The sequence below is a fragment of the Bacillus rossius genome, chromosome 6, assembly GCF_032445375.1.
Source record: "Bacillus rossius redtenbacheri isolate Brsri chromosome 6, Brsri_v3, whole genome shotgun sequence".
NCBI lineage: Eukaryota > Metazoa > Arthropoda > Insecta > Phasmatodea > Bacillidae > Bacillus > Bacillus rossius.
The window spans coordinates 83,393,216-83,413,101 of record NC_086334.1 but is presented as its reverse complement, the minus strand read 5'-3'; the positions used below and the strand labels follow the sequence as shown (position 1 = coordinate 83,413,101).

Genomic DNA, 19,886 nt, shown 5'->3' with positions numbered 1-19,886 from the left:
AAAATTACTTTCATTAATACCTTACAATTTTTTTAAATAAACCATATTACTGTTCATACAAAAGTAGAAGAAGACTAGAATAACTGCTCAGTAAAACAAATCCGTTTTTGTCTCTCTAAACATCCTTTGACATTGTTGGGATTTCCAGCGTTCATTCTGTTTGGCTTTTAACGATGCCCTTCCTGTTTGTGTGACAGCAGTATTCGGGAAGACCCGAGAGCACGGTCGCAGTGAACGTGGCGGAAAAACCTTGTATTTTTCGATTCTAAGGAACTTGGTGGTATCTCTTTGTCATGGCAGCAAGTTAGGTATTTCCCATCACCTCACTAATAAAAATTTTTAGCGCGCTGGGCCACTGGCCATGTGCTACAACTAATGGATGGGTGGAGCGATATACCTGAGCCTGCCGTGAGCGCGGGATTAGGCATGAGTTGATGGAGAAGGGGGGGGAGGGGGGAGGGTATTGACTCAAGGGAGGCGGAATAATGGGGTTGGAGGGAAAAACTCTTTTGTCATTGTGTCTCTGCTGGAGTCCAGTTGCTGCTCATGCCTGCATTATCTGCGAACAAGATCATGACAAGGAAGGGGACTGCCTATGTCTATCGCTACATCACCAACAGGATCATACTCTCGAATTGTCTTGCTTGCTTACTGAAAATGTTCGTTAGGTTGAAAAACAAATTAGTGTTGTAATCCAGACTATATTAATGAATTGCAAACAATCTTAAATTCTGTTTAAAAAGTATATATATTTTTTAAATTAACATTCTGCATAATTAAGAGATTTACACCCATTACAAAATATGCTGCTAACAAAATTCGATGAATTAGTTTCTGGTTTCAGAATAAAATAAATAAAATTTATATAATCACAAACATATCCCCAACATTTTACTATTGAAATAACATTTGTGTGATGAATGGTTTTCCACGAAAAGTTACGCTTTCATTTATATAAATCTTCCGCACCGCGACGAGAAATCACATCTTTCTAATATACATTGAGTGTAATAAAATTGGGACTAAATAGATGAAAAATAATATTAAATATTTTTAACTCTTAGACACAAATAAAATTTCTAAATCGCAATAACTACAAACAAATTTTTAACCTACTTCCTGAAGAAAACGTACACGTCAAACTCATCCCAAATCTGTAAATAAAAAAATAAAAAAAAAAAAAAAAAAAAAAAAAGTGTTCATCATTAACTTTATATTCTAGGTTTTACATCGTTTTTAGTTTCTCTAAATAATTAATGGACGCTGCATACTACTATTTTCTGGCACTTATTACATGTTTAGCATTTTATTTTTTAGCATATTTTTTTAACGACTTTAATGTTGCACAATATTATGAATATCATACACGAATGAACTGGAATCCCGTTCCGAGCAATATACAGACTGTTTATGAGCAGTGTAAATTTCTTAGCCGTTGCAACAGCGGACTACAGGTGGATTCAGACTGCAGGCTTAGTCAGTCACGCTGAATCCACGTGAAATCAAATTTTATCGAAGGTAAGTTCGGGTGGTATGAAAAAACTCTGTGTGCGCTGACTGTTTTGCTCAAGGTCTCCGTGAAGCTTATGACTGGAATCACAGGCGAAAATCTGTTGGACTCCCATTGGGGCACGCGGGTAAATATGAAGTTTTTGCAAGTGCAAGCGGGCCCCCTCAGAAGGGCTTTTTGATTTCAGGGGGTTCGAGCCCCCTCCCCCCTGAGATGCCACCACCTCCAGGAATCTACACATGCGGCTGGAATTAATTTCCTAAGTATGTCATTTGGTGCTGTATTTAGGCTGTCAAAGAAGATACGAAAGATGGCTGCTTTGATAATTGATTAAGACTACAACAAAACCCCTAAATATACCAACACTACTGTTGGATTTTCTACACAAATTATCAAAATATATTTGGTTTCGTCACTGTCACTAGCTATTATCGTATCATACGAAAACTTGTATGTTTCGTGTATTAATTTACGGCATTTAGCTCTGTTAAAAAATTTTTTTCGATAATAGAGTTTAAGCAAGGTAGAATGCAATGGCTAATTTTAAAATAAAAATGAAATAAAGTATTTTTTGCTTGCAGTAGTTCAAATTTTTAAATTCATTTAGTTGTTCATTAAAAAAACCTGCTTAAATAAAAAATAACTACTTCCTAAATAGATAGATAGTGCTTTAAGAGTTCACACACTTTCATAAATATTTGAACACCAACATTTCAAATATATGTTCCACAAATATTATAAAATATTATCTATTTACATGGCCACGCCTTGTGGAAGTAATACACAACAATTCGTCATATATATATTTTTTATGCTGTTTACGACTACTCTACATAAGAGCAAATTTTAATATACATATAACAAAGAAACTGATACTAAGGAAGTGATACTACTACTGTCTTTTACTACCATTACGAAACAGAACCATTACCTAGCCAAACAAACTGCGGCCACCTATAATCTCCGCTTTTTAGCAAACAAAACACTTTAAATAGCAAACTTTTTCTGCCCCAAAAATATTGAATAGCAAAACATGTGTATAATGCTTACGCTGACAGGTCACAGTTCGGAGCTGCGGCCGATTCATTTTCCGTCTCTCGACTTGGATGGCGAATTGTGTATCGGACTCGTGGATTTTCAAACTTACAATACCATACCGAACGTCGACCAAAGAGACTGTACGATTTTCTTCGTGAAAAGTGATGGTTACACTCAAGAAATATATTGGCCTGTTGGCTCGTACGAAATTGATGACATTGCAAATTACATCAAGGAACACCTACCACCGGATGTAGACTTTCAACTGCGTGGAAATCCAAACACACAAAAAGCATTCTAACATGCAGTGAAAACATCATCTTTACCAAGCCGGGAACCATAGGTACGATGCTAGGATTCGAGCTGAAGATGTATGCTGCGGGAAAAAATAAGAATCCACGCGAGCTGTAAGCATATTGCCATTGAATGTCATACGGATGAACTGCAATTTTACAGGTGGAACGTATCTTAATGGAAGAAACATGCTGCACAGGTTTTCGCCCATAGTACCGCCAGGAATAAATTGATTGAAGTGCCGCAAAGCATCATTTACGTTCCATTCGCCGTGAAGAGCGCACACGAAGTCGTCGTCAGAATCGTTGACCAGCGAGGACGCTTGGTTAATTTTCGAGAAGAAGAAATTACGCTTCTTCTGCATCTAAGACAATGGGCATAAAGTTTGTGAGACATGACAGTTGTAAAAGGAATCGCGTCGGTGTGCAAAGAACCAGTTCTCTACCAGACGTCGGTGCATTAACACCTGACAGAGTAAAGTTTCTGCTCAGTGTAGTTCAAGTGCCAAATAAATATGGAAGACGAAACCCTCAACGTGGAAGACCCGGTAATCTTTGATGACAGCATTACGAAAATGGAACAGAATGGAACTGCACGAGTACCAGCTTTTTCTGCTCGGACCGTACGCTCTACCATCCGAAGTACGCATCGCTGTACAGCATCAGAATATCTGTACTTTACCATCGCAGTCGTTTCTACACATAAGAGGCACGCTGACAAAAGCGGATGGCACACATCCAACAACGACGAAAATATCCTGCAATGGTATTCTACATCTAATTGAGCGAATTACATATGTACTCAATGGCGTCGAGGTAGACCAGACGAGAGATGTTGGCATAACATCTACTATGAAAAATTACCTTTCGCTCAAACCGAACGAACTGTTTGCTGCAAAGATGGCAGGATGTGACCTCGAGGAAGATTATAAGCTACCCATTTATGCAGAAGGAAAATTAGAAGTTTGTGCTCCTCTGTCCATGCTTCTTGGGTTCCCCGAAGACTACAAGCAAAAAATCATTAATTCTAAACGAGAGCTGGTACTGCTTCTAGCCAACACGAATGTTAATGCAATAGTGGCTGCTGCAGAAAACCCACAGGATGTCTGGCCAACACTACAGTCCATCGAGTGGATGCTGCCTCATGTTTAAGTGAGCACATATCGAACGTGACAAGATGCTGAAGAATGTTGAAAGCGGCAAGAACATTGACGTATCATTCCGATCCTGGAGTCTGAAACGTATCCTGGCCTGCCTAAAAGTCAGCGTATCAACTGGATAGTAAAGTAGCTTCGCTACGGAAAAGCCAAGGTACATCATCGTCGGGCTTTAGACCGGAAGACAGCTCAATGCAGGACTTAGCCGCTCCGTAATCGATAACTGTCAAGTATGTAGTGTGAAAATATATTTAAACAGCAAAAGCAACCCGTACGTAGACATGAACATGGACTTTGAAAACCGAAGATTTTTACTCGCATTTCGAATGTATGCCAAGTTTCAACAAGCATACTATGGTCATGGACAGTCGCCGATACTGAGTCCCGACAGTTTCACGCACTGTGAAAGCACAAAAAACTTGAAAATTCATGAGTATGTTATTCACAAATGTAACAACGCTAAACGTGTTAAATATCAGTGCAACAAATGTTGTAGCCAGTTTTTACGCTACATAAACTTGAAAAGGCACATATGGTTTTGCAAAGGACTAACAGTGCATTCAACCAACTGTATATTCTGTAACAAAACATTAGTGAATGTGCACAGTGAAAATCGTCATGGATTATACCACTGTCCATTTAATGAAATCGACAATACTTATTCATGAGAAAACTGAGGTGTACCACTTAGTCGACCAGGTAAACTAAAATGTCACATCGAGAAATGTAAACGTAAAATGTAAATGTAATAAAATTGTATGTTTAGAAAGTCTTGTGGTTTTTATTTCTTGAAACTGTAGCTTTTTTGGTAATTTTATTATTTTTTTGTGGTTTGAACCATGTTCTGGAATCGATAGGTGAATAAATGTATTAATAAGTGATTTTTTTAATTCCTTTTTTGGAATTTTTTCCTAGTCTCTAGTTTAAAATTAAATAATTTCAAAATGACGGCCAATATGACCGACAAGTTGGCGGATTCCATGTTAATGATTACTGCACTCTACGGGTAAAACTTAAACTAATGTGACATCAGTGCACTCTGGTGGACGATTTAATTACTACGTGACACTAGCACGCCTTGTGGTTAGGACTGTAAACAAAGATATCATCCTAGATAATGGCATCCAGCTTAAAAAATATATGTTTGCTGTGAGGTCATCCAATATGACATCCTACGAAAACCAAATGGTGCCCTCCAGCAGATGGAAACAAGATGGCGGAAATGATGTCATACAGACTGATGTTATATCTGCCTTGGCATTGGTGGTGGGAGGTCAGTCTGCTGGTAGCCTCCGTGAAGGATGGACCTGTCTCCATTTTATTTATTTTTTTTAACCTCGTCGAGTTTCGAACTCAAGACTTCCATGATGTAATTACGTTATTTATTTTTTTAAAAGATTTTTTTAATATTTAATTTGTTCTGCCTTTCTAGCATAAAATTAAGGAAATTTAAGATGGCGGTCGAAATTCAAGATTGCAACCGAATTTATTAACATAATTTAGTTAAATAGATTTTTTATTAATTTTAAATTTTTTCCCAAATTTCTAATTTTAAAATTACGGAATTCTAAGATGGCGGCTGTGACATCATGATTCAAAATGGCCATGTTTCAGATGTTGGAAATGATGTCATCCAAGATGGTGGCCTCCATGAGAACATAAAAAAAATTGTGACCTTCATCAGACGAAACATAATTGCGGATCCAAGATGGCCGCTGTGGCACAATACTGGTTGGTGTAGAATATATACCTTGGTGGTAGGGGTGGAGGTCAGTCTGCTGGTAGCCTCCATGGAGGAAAGACCAGTCGCCATCCTGGATCTCACCGAGTTTCGAACCAAGGACTGCATGACGTAAGAGCCTTGTTTTATAAAAAAAATTATTAAATAATTTTTATTAAAATTTTTATTATAATTTTTAGTATTAAATTTAATTCAGTAATTTTTATTTTTAAAAATTTTCCCGATTTTCTAACTTTAAAATTACAGAAATATAAAGTTGGCGGCCGTGACGAACAGTGCAACTCCCGGGAGTTTGGCCCTAGATTTAAAGATGTTGGCGATATTTCATATCAAATTAATTAAATAATTTTTTATTAATTTCAATTTTTTTCATTAAAATCGGATAATAATAAAAAAGTTAAAGATGGCCGCCGTGACAGAAAGTGCAACGGTGGTGTCAATTCAAAATGGCGTAAAGTTCTAGAAAACAAAATGGCGGCGGCAACGTCATCCAAAATGGTGGCGATGACGTCATTCAAGATGGCGGCCAAGGTCAAGGTCATCCAATATGTCCGCCGTGAGGTCACAATCCAAGATGGCGGACATCGGCTTCGGCTCCACATCCTGAACCCTGTTCCCAGACCGGCTATTATGAATTTCTTACGTGAGCATTAATGATTTCTATAAGTTCATTCGAACAAATAAATAATTACACAGATATTTAGTGTTTTCAATTAGTTTTAACTATTCATAATCATTTTTTTTTAATTTAGAGAAAAAAAGAATAAAATAAAAACATATTTTAAAAGACTTAAAAAAAAAAAAAAAAAAACAATTTTCTTAAATGAACTAAAAATCAAAAATCAATTAACAATTTAAATTTTTTTTTGTCCAACAGCTAAATAATACACCAAAACTCTTTATAATTTAAACCACCGTGTGGTCTATTTTTTTTCTGAACGACTTTATCATAAAATTAATTATATAAAATTTAAGACTAATAATATCAAGCAAAAATTACGATTTTTTATGTTCATACTGTTTTTAATTTATATGTAAATTCATTTGCAATTTTATGATGAAATTAATAACCAACAAATTCAATTTATAACTGACATACTGACATGATGTTATTATTTTTCTAATTCCATACGGTGACATAATTTTACGCTCAGCAGAGCGGGTGGGTATTGGCTAGTAAAATAATAATATTACTACCATTCGGCTGACAATAACAACATAAATAAACCAATTTTTACCAGACAACTGTGTTGTTTCGGCACATAATCTTGAACACAATGTAAGACCCTTGACTTTTCGCGATTGCAAATAGTAATGCATTTTTACTTCCATGATTGGTTTGGAGTTCTTTGATCTGGGTTTTTGGGATATCGAGCAAACAATATACAATTGAGCGTAATTTTAAAATTTTAGGGTTTTCTTCTCTCCAATACAGCAACCAATGTATAAACAATATTGTTTTCCGTGAGCATATACCTAACTCTTCCGCCTGTCCCAATAATATTTTTATATATATTTGTGAAAAGTACTGGTCCATCATGTAAGGTCATTAATTTATACATTTATGAATATGGAACTGAAAAATAAACTTAAACAAAATTGTGAACAATCTTGACTGTCAGTGTTGAGCTATCACGGGGGTAGAGTGTACCGACGTCTCGCTCTTCATTGCACTATTCTTCGTCTCAACAGTGATGATGTCTGCAGAAAAAAAATGGCTGCGAAAGCCAAATTAAATTACTCAAAAATGAATCGTTAAATGTTATGTTGTACAAAACTATACTGATATAGAGCAGACAAAATTTATTTATTATTCGTGTGCTAACGTTTCATCACGCTGTATTTATGTAAAAAATAACTCTTATTCTGAAGACGTTTTAACATTAAATATGTACAAAAAATATAAAAAAACTGTATGCTAGAAAAGTGTGCAACAACCAAACGTGAAACTCATTTTTATCAAACATCAAAAACCTTTGAAAAATTCACTTTAGCTAGTTTTTGTAGAGATTAAACAGAAACTTAACTTATTGATTGGCACTAAAATGATTTTGTAATAAATTAAAAAACGTTTGTGAACTTCGTACAAATATATTTGTACATAATGGCATTGAAAATATTCGCAGTAAACCTTGTTTTAATTCATGTTCACAATAAAATAAAGTGTATCGTGTCGCGCGCCACACAATTGTAATTCCAGTATTATACCACAGTTATCATTTTACACTAAAAATTTAATTTCAGGAAGATCTCAATAACGTCAAGTAAAATATATCGTCCCAAAGTAGTGCTTTACCAGAAAAGCCAACTAGGTATACTACAATAAATTATTATCAATACTCGTAGCTGAAATCTGTACAGTAATTAACAAAACGAACACGGATGATGTAGTAACATTCCAGATAAGCATGTGCTAATAATTATTTTGTTAAGTTCTTAATATGATTAAGGTGTCAAAGTATGAATATTATTTGCAGTATCCATAAAAAATTATTTATTTATACGAAACTAGCGACCCGACACGGCCTCGTACGGATGGGATCTACAAATGTGGCGTCATTCAGATTTAATATCTATTAAGGAATTTAGATTTAGTAAGTATTAAGTTATCGTAATTTTGTAGTAAAACCATCTCAAGGAAAAAAGAAAAGAAAAAAACAATTTCTCTTTCTTAAACAGAAAAATTTAATAAAGGGGGAAATAATAAACTATGATTTTCATGAGTTCAATAGTTGCGATGTCCGTAAAATGTACAGTATTAAAGTCTACCTGGAATAACATCGAGGGAAACAACATTAATGAAACTTCACTGATACAAACCTGGAAAAATCTAAAAGTATTTATACTCTATAATGCAGAAATTATTGAATATGTGTTTTTTTTACAAATAAAAGACTTCAGAATGTGATGCTATTTAATTCTACCGTTTATCATTCTTTATTGCAAATTTTTGGCTGGGATGTAGTTCACAGGGGTGGAACTGCTAAGGCTGGGTTAACAGGTGTTCACAGAGAGCAGTACGAAGGGAAATAAGTTACGTCCTGCCAGGAAAGAGCTGGGAGTGATGAAAATATCCCAAGAACAACTAGAATGAGAGAGGTAGCATAACGGTTTCAACCCTAACCTTGTTGTGCCCTTGAAGGCTTTTAAGCGAGGGGGAGTTGACAGAACAAGGACAGTGTTTGTATTGACTGTTGAATGCTTGAACCAGCACGCACCACCCATTAGGCGAGGGGCTTTGGAGGGGGGGGGGAATTCTGGTTTTCTTACCTTCCTTCCTGACAGCTTCCGAACAGCGCTGACATACGTGTTTCATTCAGTCATATTTAAAATTCTAATATCCTTATATAATAAGTTTAACAACCAAAATTTTTTTCTTAAAGATAAAAACATATCTGAACAAGAGTGAGGCATTATTTTTAAAATCCTGCCTGCAGTTCAGAAAATAATTAAATAATCTTTGCCATCAAATACCGTTCGAATTAAGCTGATACGCTAGGGTAATAATCTGCCATCATGCTGCGTTCCTGATTATCTATTTAATGATTACATAATAAAAACTGTGTGAAATACCTAAAATTTTGTGAATGTTTGTGAATGGACACAAAAAAATTTGAGTACAATATTTTACACGGCAATTCGCGAGTTAAAAATTTCCTAAAATATTTAACATATACTAAAGATCATTTCCCACTGTGATTTTTCCATAATTAAAGTTTAATTTTCTGGATTTTCTAAGGTAGTGGTCATTTAATTTATGATCGTTAAATTTTTGTGGTCCTCACACTATATGTAGCAAATGCAAGTAAACCAGCAACGTGTAAGACGGCTCTCGTTTTAAATAGGTATCAAATAAGCTATTCTCATAGGCTTGTAAAGGTCGGTACTCGTTTTGGATTCACAAATTCTTATTGCCTGTGTAACTGGTCCTCACAGTATATGTTAAAAAGCAAATGGAAGTAAACCAGCAATCTGTAAGATGGTCCTCGTTTTAAATATCAAATATGCTATTCTCATTGGCTTGTAAAGGTCGGTGCTCGTTTTAGATTCACAGATTCTTATTTCCTGTGTAACTGGTCCTCACAGTATATGTTAAAAAGCAAATGCGTGTAAAGCAGCAGTGTGTAAGACGGTCCTCGTAATGTTTAAATTTAAAATACGCTATTCTCATTGGCTTGTAAGGTCGGTACTCGTGTTAGATTCACAGATTCTTATTTCCTGTGTAACTGGTCCTCACAGTATATGTTAAAAAGCAAATGCGTGTAAACCAGCAGTGTGTAAGACGGTCCTCGTAATGTTTTAAATTTAAAATACGCTATTCTCATTGGCTTGTAAGGTCGGTCCTCGTTTTAGATTCACAGATTCTTATTTCCTGTGTAACTGGTCCTCACAGTATATGTTAAAAAGCAAATGCGTGTAAACCAGCAGTGTGTAGGACGGTCCTCGTATTGTTTTAAATTTAAAATACGCTATTCTCATTGGCTTGTAAGGTCGGTCCTCGTTTTAGAATCACAGATTCTTATTGCCTGTGTAACTGGTCCTCGCGATGTATGTTTAAAAGCAAATGCGTGTAAACCAGCAGTGTGTAAGACGGTCCTCGTATTATTTTAAATTTCAAATACGCTTTTCTCATTGGCTATTGTAAACGGTCCTCGGTTTGCACTCTAAATTCCTCAATGTTACTGTGTAGTTGGTCCTCGGAGCATGCGGTGAAATGCAAGCGTGTGTAAAGATCGATCTGTGTAACATGGTCCTCGCATTAAACTATCAGATTTGATGCGCTGTGTGTGAATGTCGACTAATACACTGCCTGGCGGAGAACTACTGAACCGCAAAACCAATTCTATAATGCGAAACGAGGACCACCTCAGAAAATGGATTTATATACACCATTGCATAGCTATCAGGCTGTAGAACGCGAAGACGAGGATATTTCACTCCGAGGACCGGCGCCCGGTCCTCGGAGTGCAAAAGGTCCTCGCAGTGCCGGTGAAAAACCAAGCGCTGGTCCTCGCGTTATACCCTGGACCAACACACACACACACGCACGCACGCACGCGCACGCGCACGCGCACACGCGCACACACGCACACACACACACACACAAAAAATTGTGTACCTGTGTGTAAAATGGTCCAAATTTAGATATATATTATACGGGGTTGCTACACATTTTTAACTATGAAATTCCCTGACTTTTCCAGATTTTGCAGGCCATTACATATGATTTGTCTCCGTACATAGTAACTTATTTTGGAAAGTTGTAAAACTGCAATTTTTATCCAGCATATTTTTGCACGATAATGTGAAACTTGGTATTAGACATGTCCTTTCAGAAAGTTCATCTCTTAGTATTAGTTAGCTTAAGTTTACTTTGAGATTAATGGTTTAACTATCAGCAATATTACTTCAAGTAAAAAAAAAATTCACTGCCAAAAATCAACCCAAACATAAATTTTTAATACTCATATTACAGGACCACAAATGAACTAACATACAACTATAAAAACATAAAATATAAAAAGTACTTTTAAATATAATTATTAATTATTTATTCAATATAAAACAATGTGCGAACAATATTATAGCACAAACCTAAAAGTCTCAATAAAACATATTACTCTTTTTTATTGTTATGTTATATGAGGTCTGGTGTGGTTTGTTAAAATGCTAGGCTTGCATCGTGACAAAATTAAAAATGACAAATGTATTCTGAAACAACATAAAAAATTCATATTTTAACAGCGTGCGGGAAAATGCGTTGGTTCATAGAAAATTCCAGAAATCTTTGTGACTTTTCCATGACTTTTCATTCAAATAAACATGGAATTCACTGACTTTACAGGTTTTCCATGTTTTACCTGACCCTAGCAACCCTGATTATAATTTTAATAGTGATTATTGGTTTCAATATTTTTTGTTAGCATTGTTTATGATTTCTTTATCTCCGTGGTTTTGGTATTTTGCATTGTTTAATTCTTCTGAGTGTACATGCCAATCTAATATGACGCGTTAGTAGTATGGAATAATAACCAATAAGTATTTTCATGACACTCTCTATTATCTACGCTCCAAATAAAACTGTTAGTGCGCGATTCGCAAGAGAGATAGAGAAGGAGAGATAGAGAAGAAGAGATACAAATAAATATAAAAATAAATACATGGGGAGAGATAAAGAAAGTTAAATAGCATGACATGTAGAGGTAGAGATATAAATCGAGAAAAATTAAAAACATAACTATAAAGAGCATATAGTAAGATTGATGAAGATGCATAGAAAGATATGGGAGAATTGGAGGATAATGATATATACACATTAAAAAAACAAAGAGAACTAGAGTATTATAGGGTGATATGGAGATATGTAATGATATATATAAATATATTGTCAGATATGGCAGTATGTATATAGAGAGATGTTAGAGAGATATAGTCAGAGATAGGTAGGGTTATAGAGAGACACAGAAAGGTATAGATTCACAGAGAAGCTTTGTACAGTTAAAGCTTATTACAAAAATTTAATGCGGCATTTGTTGGTATTATATAAGAGTTACATGGTTTCCATTAAAATTAACTATTATTAATCAGTGATTTTGAAATGTTTTAATAATATTGATATATTTTTTAAAGAATAATAAATATAAAAATTATTTATTTAATAAATTTAAATTGCTGATAAATTTTGATTAAAAGTTTTTTTCCCCCTTAGTTATGTTTTGTTCCTAATAAGAATGGTGAAAGTCTTATTGTATTTTTTAATAAAATTTGGTTTATAAAAAAATATGAAGTAAAAATGTATTAAATTTATTCTTATTTTATTTATTTTTGCCAGAAGCTCGTTTAAGTGTAATGTGAGTTTAATAGAGTGTTGGTAAATATTAATAATAATAAAAAAGGTTAATTTCTGGTGCCAAACATTATTGTTTGTTTTTAAAGAGTTAAATTAAAAATTAATTTTCTTAACACTACTTAGGATTTTTGTTAGAAATTTTAATTTTTTAGTTAAAATACTAAACAAATGGTAATAAATTATTTTATTAAATTTTACGATGTTATTATTTTTACAACATTATGTTTTACTACATAAAACAATTCTAAGGTAAAACTTAACATATTACCGTTTTTTTTTTCAAGGACTCCACATATGACATTACAATTACCTATAGTTTTCTACCGTTGCACCGTTAAAGACTGAGTACGTGTATTTTCAAATAAAATCATGAATAACTCTACAGAATAAAGCTAATTCAGTAGACTCCTCAGGTAGCTTTACTATAAAAAAAAATTTTGTTTCCGAAAATATAAAAAATAGAGTAACATTAAGTACCATAATGATATTAAAATGTTGTGTAAACTTTTAATGTAATTTAATAATCACTGCGGTAGAAACTGACCTGTAATTTCCCTTAACGTTTCGTTGTTCTTCAACACTTCATGCTCAGTCACAATAGGGTAGAAGTCGATTGAGCAAGACTGAGACTCAACATAATCTTCCGTTATGCCCGCAACATCCAATGTGTTTGCATTAGAGGCAGAATCTTGTAGGGGAATTTGACGTTCATGAATATCTGATGTTGTAGTGGCGTTCCCAGTAGGCTTTGTCACATTTTCGAGTGAGGATGATTCATCTGAAAAGAAATAAATGTTCACTAAAATTACAATTATATTACTTTCAAATGACAAAATTTAATACAGCCACAAATTTAATATAATTTAGTGAAGCATTGTAACACATGCCAGGTATTAGCTAGAAATAAGCTTTACTTGGTTTTCCATTTAAAATTACTTTAATTATCAGTGATATTGAATAGGGCATAATAATATTGATAATTTTTTAATAAAAAATGAAATAATTATTCAATAAATTTAAATTGCCGATAAAGAGTTATATTAATATTAATTTATTTAACTCTACTGTGGATTTTTGTTCAGATTTAAATTTTTTAAATTTAAATTCTTAATAAAAAGCAATAAATTAATTCATTTAATTTCACAATGATAAATTTTTACATAACGTTTTTCTACATAAAATAATTCTAAAGTAAAAATTATCATATTACCGTAGTTTGTTTACAAGGACTCCACATATGTTACAATTACCTATAGTTTTCTACCATTGCACCGTTAAAGACTGGGTACGTGTATTTTCAAATAAAATCATGAATAACTAACTCTACAGAATGGAGCTAACTGAGTAGACTCTTTAGGTAGCTTTAGTATAAAAAGTCATTTTATTTTCGAATAAATAAAAAATAGAACAACTTTAAACAAAATAATGATATTAAAATGTTACGTAAACTTTTAATGTAATTTAATAATCGCTGCAGTAGCAACTCACCTGTAATTTCACTTAACGTTTCGTTGTTCTTCAACACTTCATGCTCAGTCACAATAGGGTAGAAGTCGATTGAGCAAGACTGAGACTCAACATAATCTTCCGTTATGCCCGCAACATCCAATGTGTTTGCATTAGAGGCAGAATCTTGTAGGGGAATTTGACGTTCATGAATATCGAATGTTGTAGTGGCGTTCCCAGTAGGCTTTGTCACATTTTTGAGAGAGGATGATTTATCATCTGAAAAGAAATAAATGATCACTAAAATTACTTTCAAATGACGAAAACTTAATATGGCAACAAAATTTTCATAAGTATTATTATTATTATTATTGATTTTTAACTGTTTTTCAGTGTTATTTATCTAAGACCAGTTGGTCTCCAATATGTTTTTTATAAAATGAAAAGAATTTAAATCATAAACAAATTTTACTTAATTACCCCCAGACTCCAGAAGAGATGCTGGATACCAACGGCCATCCTTTAGCCACCTAGCAAATAGTGTTCCGTTTCTTTTTCGTAGCTCTGTCTCTTTGCATCTCTGAACTATGCCGTCTTCCAAGAACTTCACTGTGCACCAATCTGTAAAATATAATATTAGTCACATTAAGTACTTTTCAGTTATCGTTGTAAATAATATACTAATTGTGTGTTGATAGACTGTTAGCTTTAATTTAAACAATTAGACGCCTACTGCCGCCATAATTTTAAAACATTACAAAATAGTTTCGCCAAAAGAAAATACTAACGCACGTAATAAACAATAATTATACTATCTTAAAACACCATAACGATTTACAACTGAATAAATTCACCAAAATAAGATGTTCCGAAACAAATAACAATAACTATGAAAGTGAAAACGTAAATCTACTATTCTAAATCAATTTACACCGACTTAACTTTAAAAACCCAAATAATTAATGCATATAATCTAAAATGTAACAAAATAAAAGCATGCGAATTGAGCTAGAAGATTGATCGTCCCGTACTGCATTTGAAATTTTACCTTGCTGAAATGGTCACGTTTGGTACGCTCAATAATCATTATTTCACGTAAAATGTACCTCACATTTAACATATTTATAAACTCCATTATTTTTTCTACAGGCGCCTAGATGGTCAAATAAACGGTCATTGGTGATAACGTAACTAATGTCTTCGGTAACACTAAATGTTCTATAACTTTTTTTTACAATGTCAGGCATCTATCAAATCTAAAACCAGAAAATATCGTGCTATCGTTTTCATGTACTGTTCTACTGCAACACTGTAAGAGACACCTCTTTTCCATCTGTATGTTAAAACGTATTACTATTAAAAGTTGTATACCTAAATTTTCATCCTCGGTTGTAAACTGTTCTGTTTCGATGAAGTTCACTTTATCCTGGGTCAGAATCTCTGAACTATATTCGATCTTCTAAAGCTAATAAAGTTTACAAAAGAAACAGCCCCTAAATAGGTACGGAAGTTTTCTTTTCAGGCAAAACAAAGCGCCGTTAATCGCAGTGGTTGCTTTGGAAAAATTATTTGCTATGTGCATAGCTTTTCTTTCACTAGGCCACGTGCTTCTATCTGAAAAAATAAACGATATATTGTCTCATAGTTGACTGCATGGCCTGCCAACTCAGATGTTAACTAGTACACTGTAGGCTATACAGAAGAAGGAAAGGTGCTGAAACTAAGATTTAGGTTTCGACGGCTGTGTCTATATATACCTACTATTATAAAACTGTAAATGTCTGCTTGTTTGTTTGATTGTATGTTCAAACCATCAGTTAAATCTACTGACAGGTTTTTATTTTTAAGTGTAAAGCTTTTTGGATAACTTATAAACTGGGCTATATCTAAATACAGAATTCCACCCCTATGGACGTAAACAAGGGGTAAAATGGTTCCACTATAATATATTATAGCACTTAAAAATTAATCAAGCAGATGAAAAGATTATAAGTACAAATAATAAACATATAAAAATTACCGACCACAAAATTTTATAATTTGTCAAATGCAACCCCTAAGGCGCGAAAAAAAGATATTATTTAAACATTAATAATAATATCTCCAAATTTAATTTAGCAAATGATGATTTTAGGTCCCAATATTAAATTAATCTTACAATTTTAGTCTAAGAATTTTCGTCAATAAAAGGGAAAAAAAAGGGTACGTATGTTTTAAAGATTTACAATTATATGTAAGAAATGAACTTAGCATTTATAAGTATTCAGGTAACATTACTAATCACACATTTTTTTTGTGAATTTTTGCCCATAACTTCCCATGTAGGTCACCAATATTCAAAAATAATCAAATAAACATTTTATCATATTCCAGACAGTGAAAATATTGTTAATATTTTTTCTTCAATTCAATGCATTCAGCATTTAAAGTCCAAACGAATTTGCTATTGTATTTACAAAGAGTTACGTTTTTTTTAAACTTCTAACATTATTTTTAATTATTGGCACTAACTTGTGGTCACTTAAATTTTTATTTTGAATAAATGTTTAAGGTAATATTAAGAAAGTTAAAAAAAAAATTTGAATGAATAGACTCTATGGAACGATTTTTTTATTCTAACCCCTGATTTAACTGTTATTTTTTATTAAAAATTATTTTAACCAAATTTTTAGGAAACGTTTGTTAAGTTTTATAAATTATCTGTTAAAAATTAAAAAAAAAATTGTCATGCTATCCTTGTTGTTTCCGCACCTTGCAGTAATAATTTGTAACATAAAATTTATTTAGGAAAAAAATTGCGACAATTTGAAAATATATAAACAAAGACATATTTATCCCATAGAGTAGCCTTTGTGGTAGGGAAGTTTTAAATATTTGCTTATTTCAAACCCAAGATATTTAAACCAGTTGCAGCAATGGTGTGTATCAATAATTTTTTTAGACAAATGTTTTGAATAAATATTATAAAATTCACACACAAATCTAACTGATGTGATGGTATTCCTAAGAAGAGAGGAGTATATTTTTTAAAAATTATATTCCTCTTTTTTTCAACCCCGTGCAGCAATTGTTCGTGTAATCAAACATTGTCCTATATAAAAGTTTTACATTAATATTAGTAGTATAGGAATGGGGCTGCGGGCACAGGCTTCAGGCTGTGGTGTCTGTGGTGTTTTCCGCCATATTGGATTGTGACGTCACGGTGGCCATCTTGGATGAGTGTAACGGGACACAGTGTAACGGGACACAACGTAACGGGACAAGTAGATCACGGCGGCCATCTTGGATCCGCCATATTGGATGACGTAATTGTGTGTTCTCGAAAATTCCGGCGATGTGTTTTCCGCCATATTGGATGATGACGTCACCGTTGCAATTTCCATTACGGCCACCATCTTTAACTTTTTTATTTATTATCCGATTTTAATGAAAAAAAATTAAAATTTATAAAAAAATAAAATAATAAAATTTTAATAAAATATTGAAAAAAAACATACATTTACGACACGGAGTTCGGAGTCCTCGGTTCGAACCCGACGAGGGCAAAAAAATTAAAAATGGCGACCGATCCTTCCCTCACAGTGGGCGCAGGCAGACTGACTCCCACCACATGTTTCATAGCATATATATAATCCGGCAGTATGACGTCATGTCCGCCATCTTGAAATTTGGACGCCATATTGAAAATCTTTATTTATTATCCGATTTTAATAAAAAAAATTCCAAAATTCATCAAAAAATTAACGTATTTGAATTCTGTTTGATTATATCGATGTACGTCCTTGGTTCGATTCCCGACGAGAGTAAACGGTCGATCCTTCCTCCATGAAAGCTACCTAGACTGATCTACCACCACCAGTACCAAGGTATATATCATCAACTGGTATGACATCATGTCCGCCATCTTGTCTCCATCCGCTGGAGACCACCATCTTGTTTTCGTCTGCTAGAGTGTGCCGATACCATGTAGTATAATTATCTGGTAACCATACTTTTATCCTCAACTGTTGACATTGACCTTGACCTTGAAATTTGACCTTGACCTTGGACCTTGACCTTGTAATTTGACCTTGACCTTGTAATTTGACCTTGACCTTGAAATTTGACCTTGACCTTGAAATTTGACTTTGTCCTTAAAATTTGACTTTGTCCTTGTCGACCATCATGGATCCGACATTTTATGTTCAGTACATGCCACCAGGAGCTACCACATGCTGGAGTACACCATATTGTGTGTGTACCTGTATTATAGAGTAAATTTCCATCTGGATAATTTTATTCTAACCCGCTACAGTGCAGTAATCATTTATTATGGAGGTGCCCCCCGCCATCTTAAAATTCAGCTGCCATCTTGAAATCATGTAATAATGTAGCTAGAAAAGCGGGAAAAAATCCAAAATTCATTAAATAAATTAGTAATCCATATAATGATTGATTGGATCGACTAAGGTCCTTGGTTCGATCCCTGGCTGATACAAAACAACTATAATTTAAAAAAATACTAAAAAAGTGTTAGTTTTGAGAAAATAAAAACACCACACGTTCTTTTAAAAAAAAATTTATTACATAAATTCAATACACTACTACAAGTACAAAAAAAACACTGACAACTCACCAAAGCCTATTGGATTCCTCGATTCAAACAGTCTTCTTATTGTACGGACTAAGCCTTTTACATGACTTTAAATGTCTATTAGATCCGTTCATCACCACAGTCAGAGACGGACTGAAGTTCATAGCACTTATATATAGTCTCATTAGCCGGTACAACACATGAGTCAAATCAATAACCATGTTCATTATACGTCTCGGAGCATTTTCTATAATGACGATGTAAACTATCGAGACGTGAAATTAGTTTATTACACTTATTGCACTGAAATTGTATTCTTTGAACATTATTAGAACAACCGCTTCTTTCATGTCTGCGAGCATTTGAGGTGATAGTAAATGATGCACCACAGTATTTGCACTGATGCGAAGTACGCTCTTCATTAATTGAAGTATTCAATGCTGATGAAACTTCAGCTGATGGTGGAACAGCACATATCGAAGTCTCCTCCAGTGTTGTCAGAGGCGTTGCCAACGGGATCTGCTCCAACATCGTCGGCACCGACGTCATGATTCCCGTAGTCAATGGTACATCCTCCATCGAGTACGACGTTAAAGTCGGTAAAGATGCCATCGAAGTCTCAAGAACAGGCAATTACGCGACTTATGCACCAGAAGAAACAAACTAGGTGATCCGTACACCGTCGACGGCAGTAACAAACTGAGCGTCCTGCTGTCTAGGACTCGTTTATATACATTAACCGGTTTGAATAATACGCTAGTCAAATCAAGAACAATTTACTAAAATACTAAAGTCAAAAGAACATTAAAAAAATAGAAGCACCATCAACAAAAAAGGAAGCACATTTGGTAGCACCTTCAATAAAGGAAAAACAATAGGAAGCACCGACTACGAAAAAACAGCACAATTGGAAGCACCGTCATCGAAAAGGCAGCACATTTGGAAGCACCGACAACGAAAAGGCAGCACATTTGGCAGCACCGACAACGAAAAGGCAGCACATTTGGAAGCACCGACTACGAAAAGGCAGAACATTTGACAGCACCGACTACGAAAAGGCAGCACATTTGGAAGCACTGACTACGAAAAGGCAGCACATTTGGAAGCACCGACTACGAAAAGGCAGCACATTTGGCAGCACCGACAACGAAAAGGCAGCACATTTGGAAGCACCGACTACGAAAAGGCAGCACATTTGACAGCACCGACAACGAAAAGGCAGCACATTTGGAAGCACCACCATCGAAAAGGGAGCACATTTGGAAGCACCGACTACGA

General features: G+C 34.2%; 2 protein-coding genes across 8 annotated transcripts in view; one reads left to right on the top strand and one right to left on the bottom strand.

Moving 5' to 3' along the window:
• Positions 1 to 19,886, top strand: part of LOC134533340 (multidrug resistance-associated protein 1-like) — a 180,125-nt gene that overhangs the window by 82,752 nt on the left and 77,487 nt on the right. The window lies entirely within an intron of this gene.
• LOC134533339 (uncharacterized) overlaps positions 1 to 19,886 on the bottom strand; it is a 176,104-nt gene that overhangs the window by 107,510 nt on the left and 48,708 nt on the right. For 3 of the 6 annotated variants that reach the window (XM_063370855.1, XM_063370857.1, XM_063370856.1), the window contains exon 1: positions 13,134 to 13,184. The exons of 1 other annotated variant lie outside the window; for it this stretch is intronic. Coding sequence is in view for 1 of the 5 variants with exons in the window: in XM_063370861.1 (XP_063226931.1) it covers positions 13,134 to 13,367; positions 14,078 to 14,314; positions 14,516 to 14,656 (612 nt within the window). In the remaining 4 variants the exon portion in view is untranslated. Of the gene's footprint in view, positions 1 to 13,133; positions 13,368 to 14,077; positions 14,315 to 14,515; positions 14,657 to 19,886 lie in introns of those variants that run through there. 2 more of the 6 variants (XM_063370861.1, XM_063370860.1) reach the window with 2 other exon arrangements.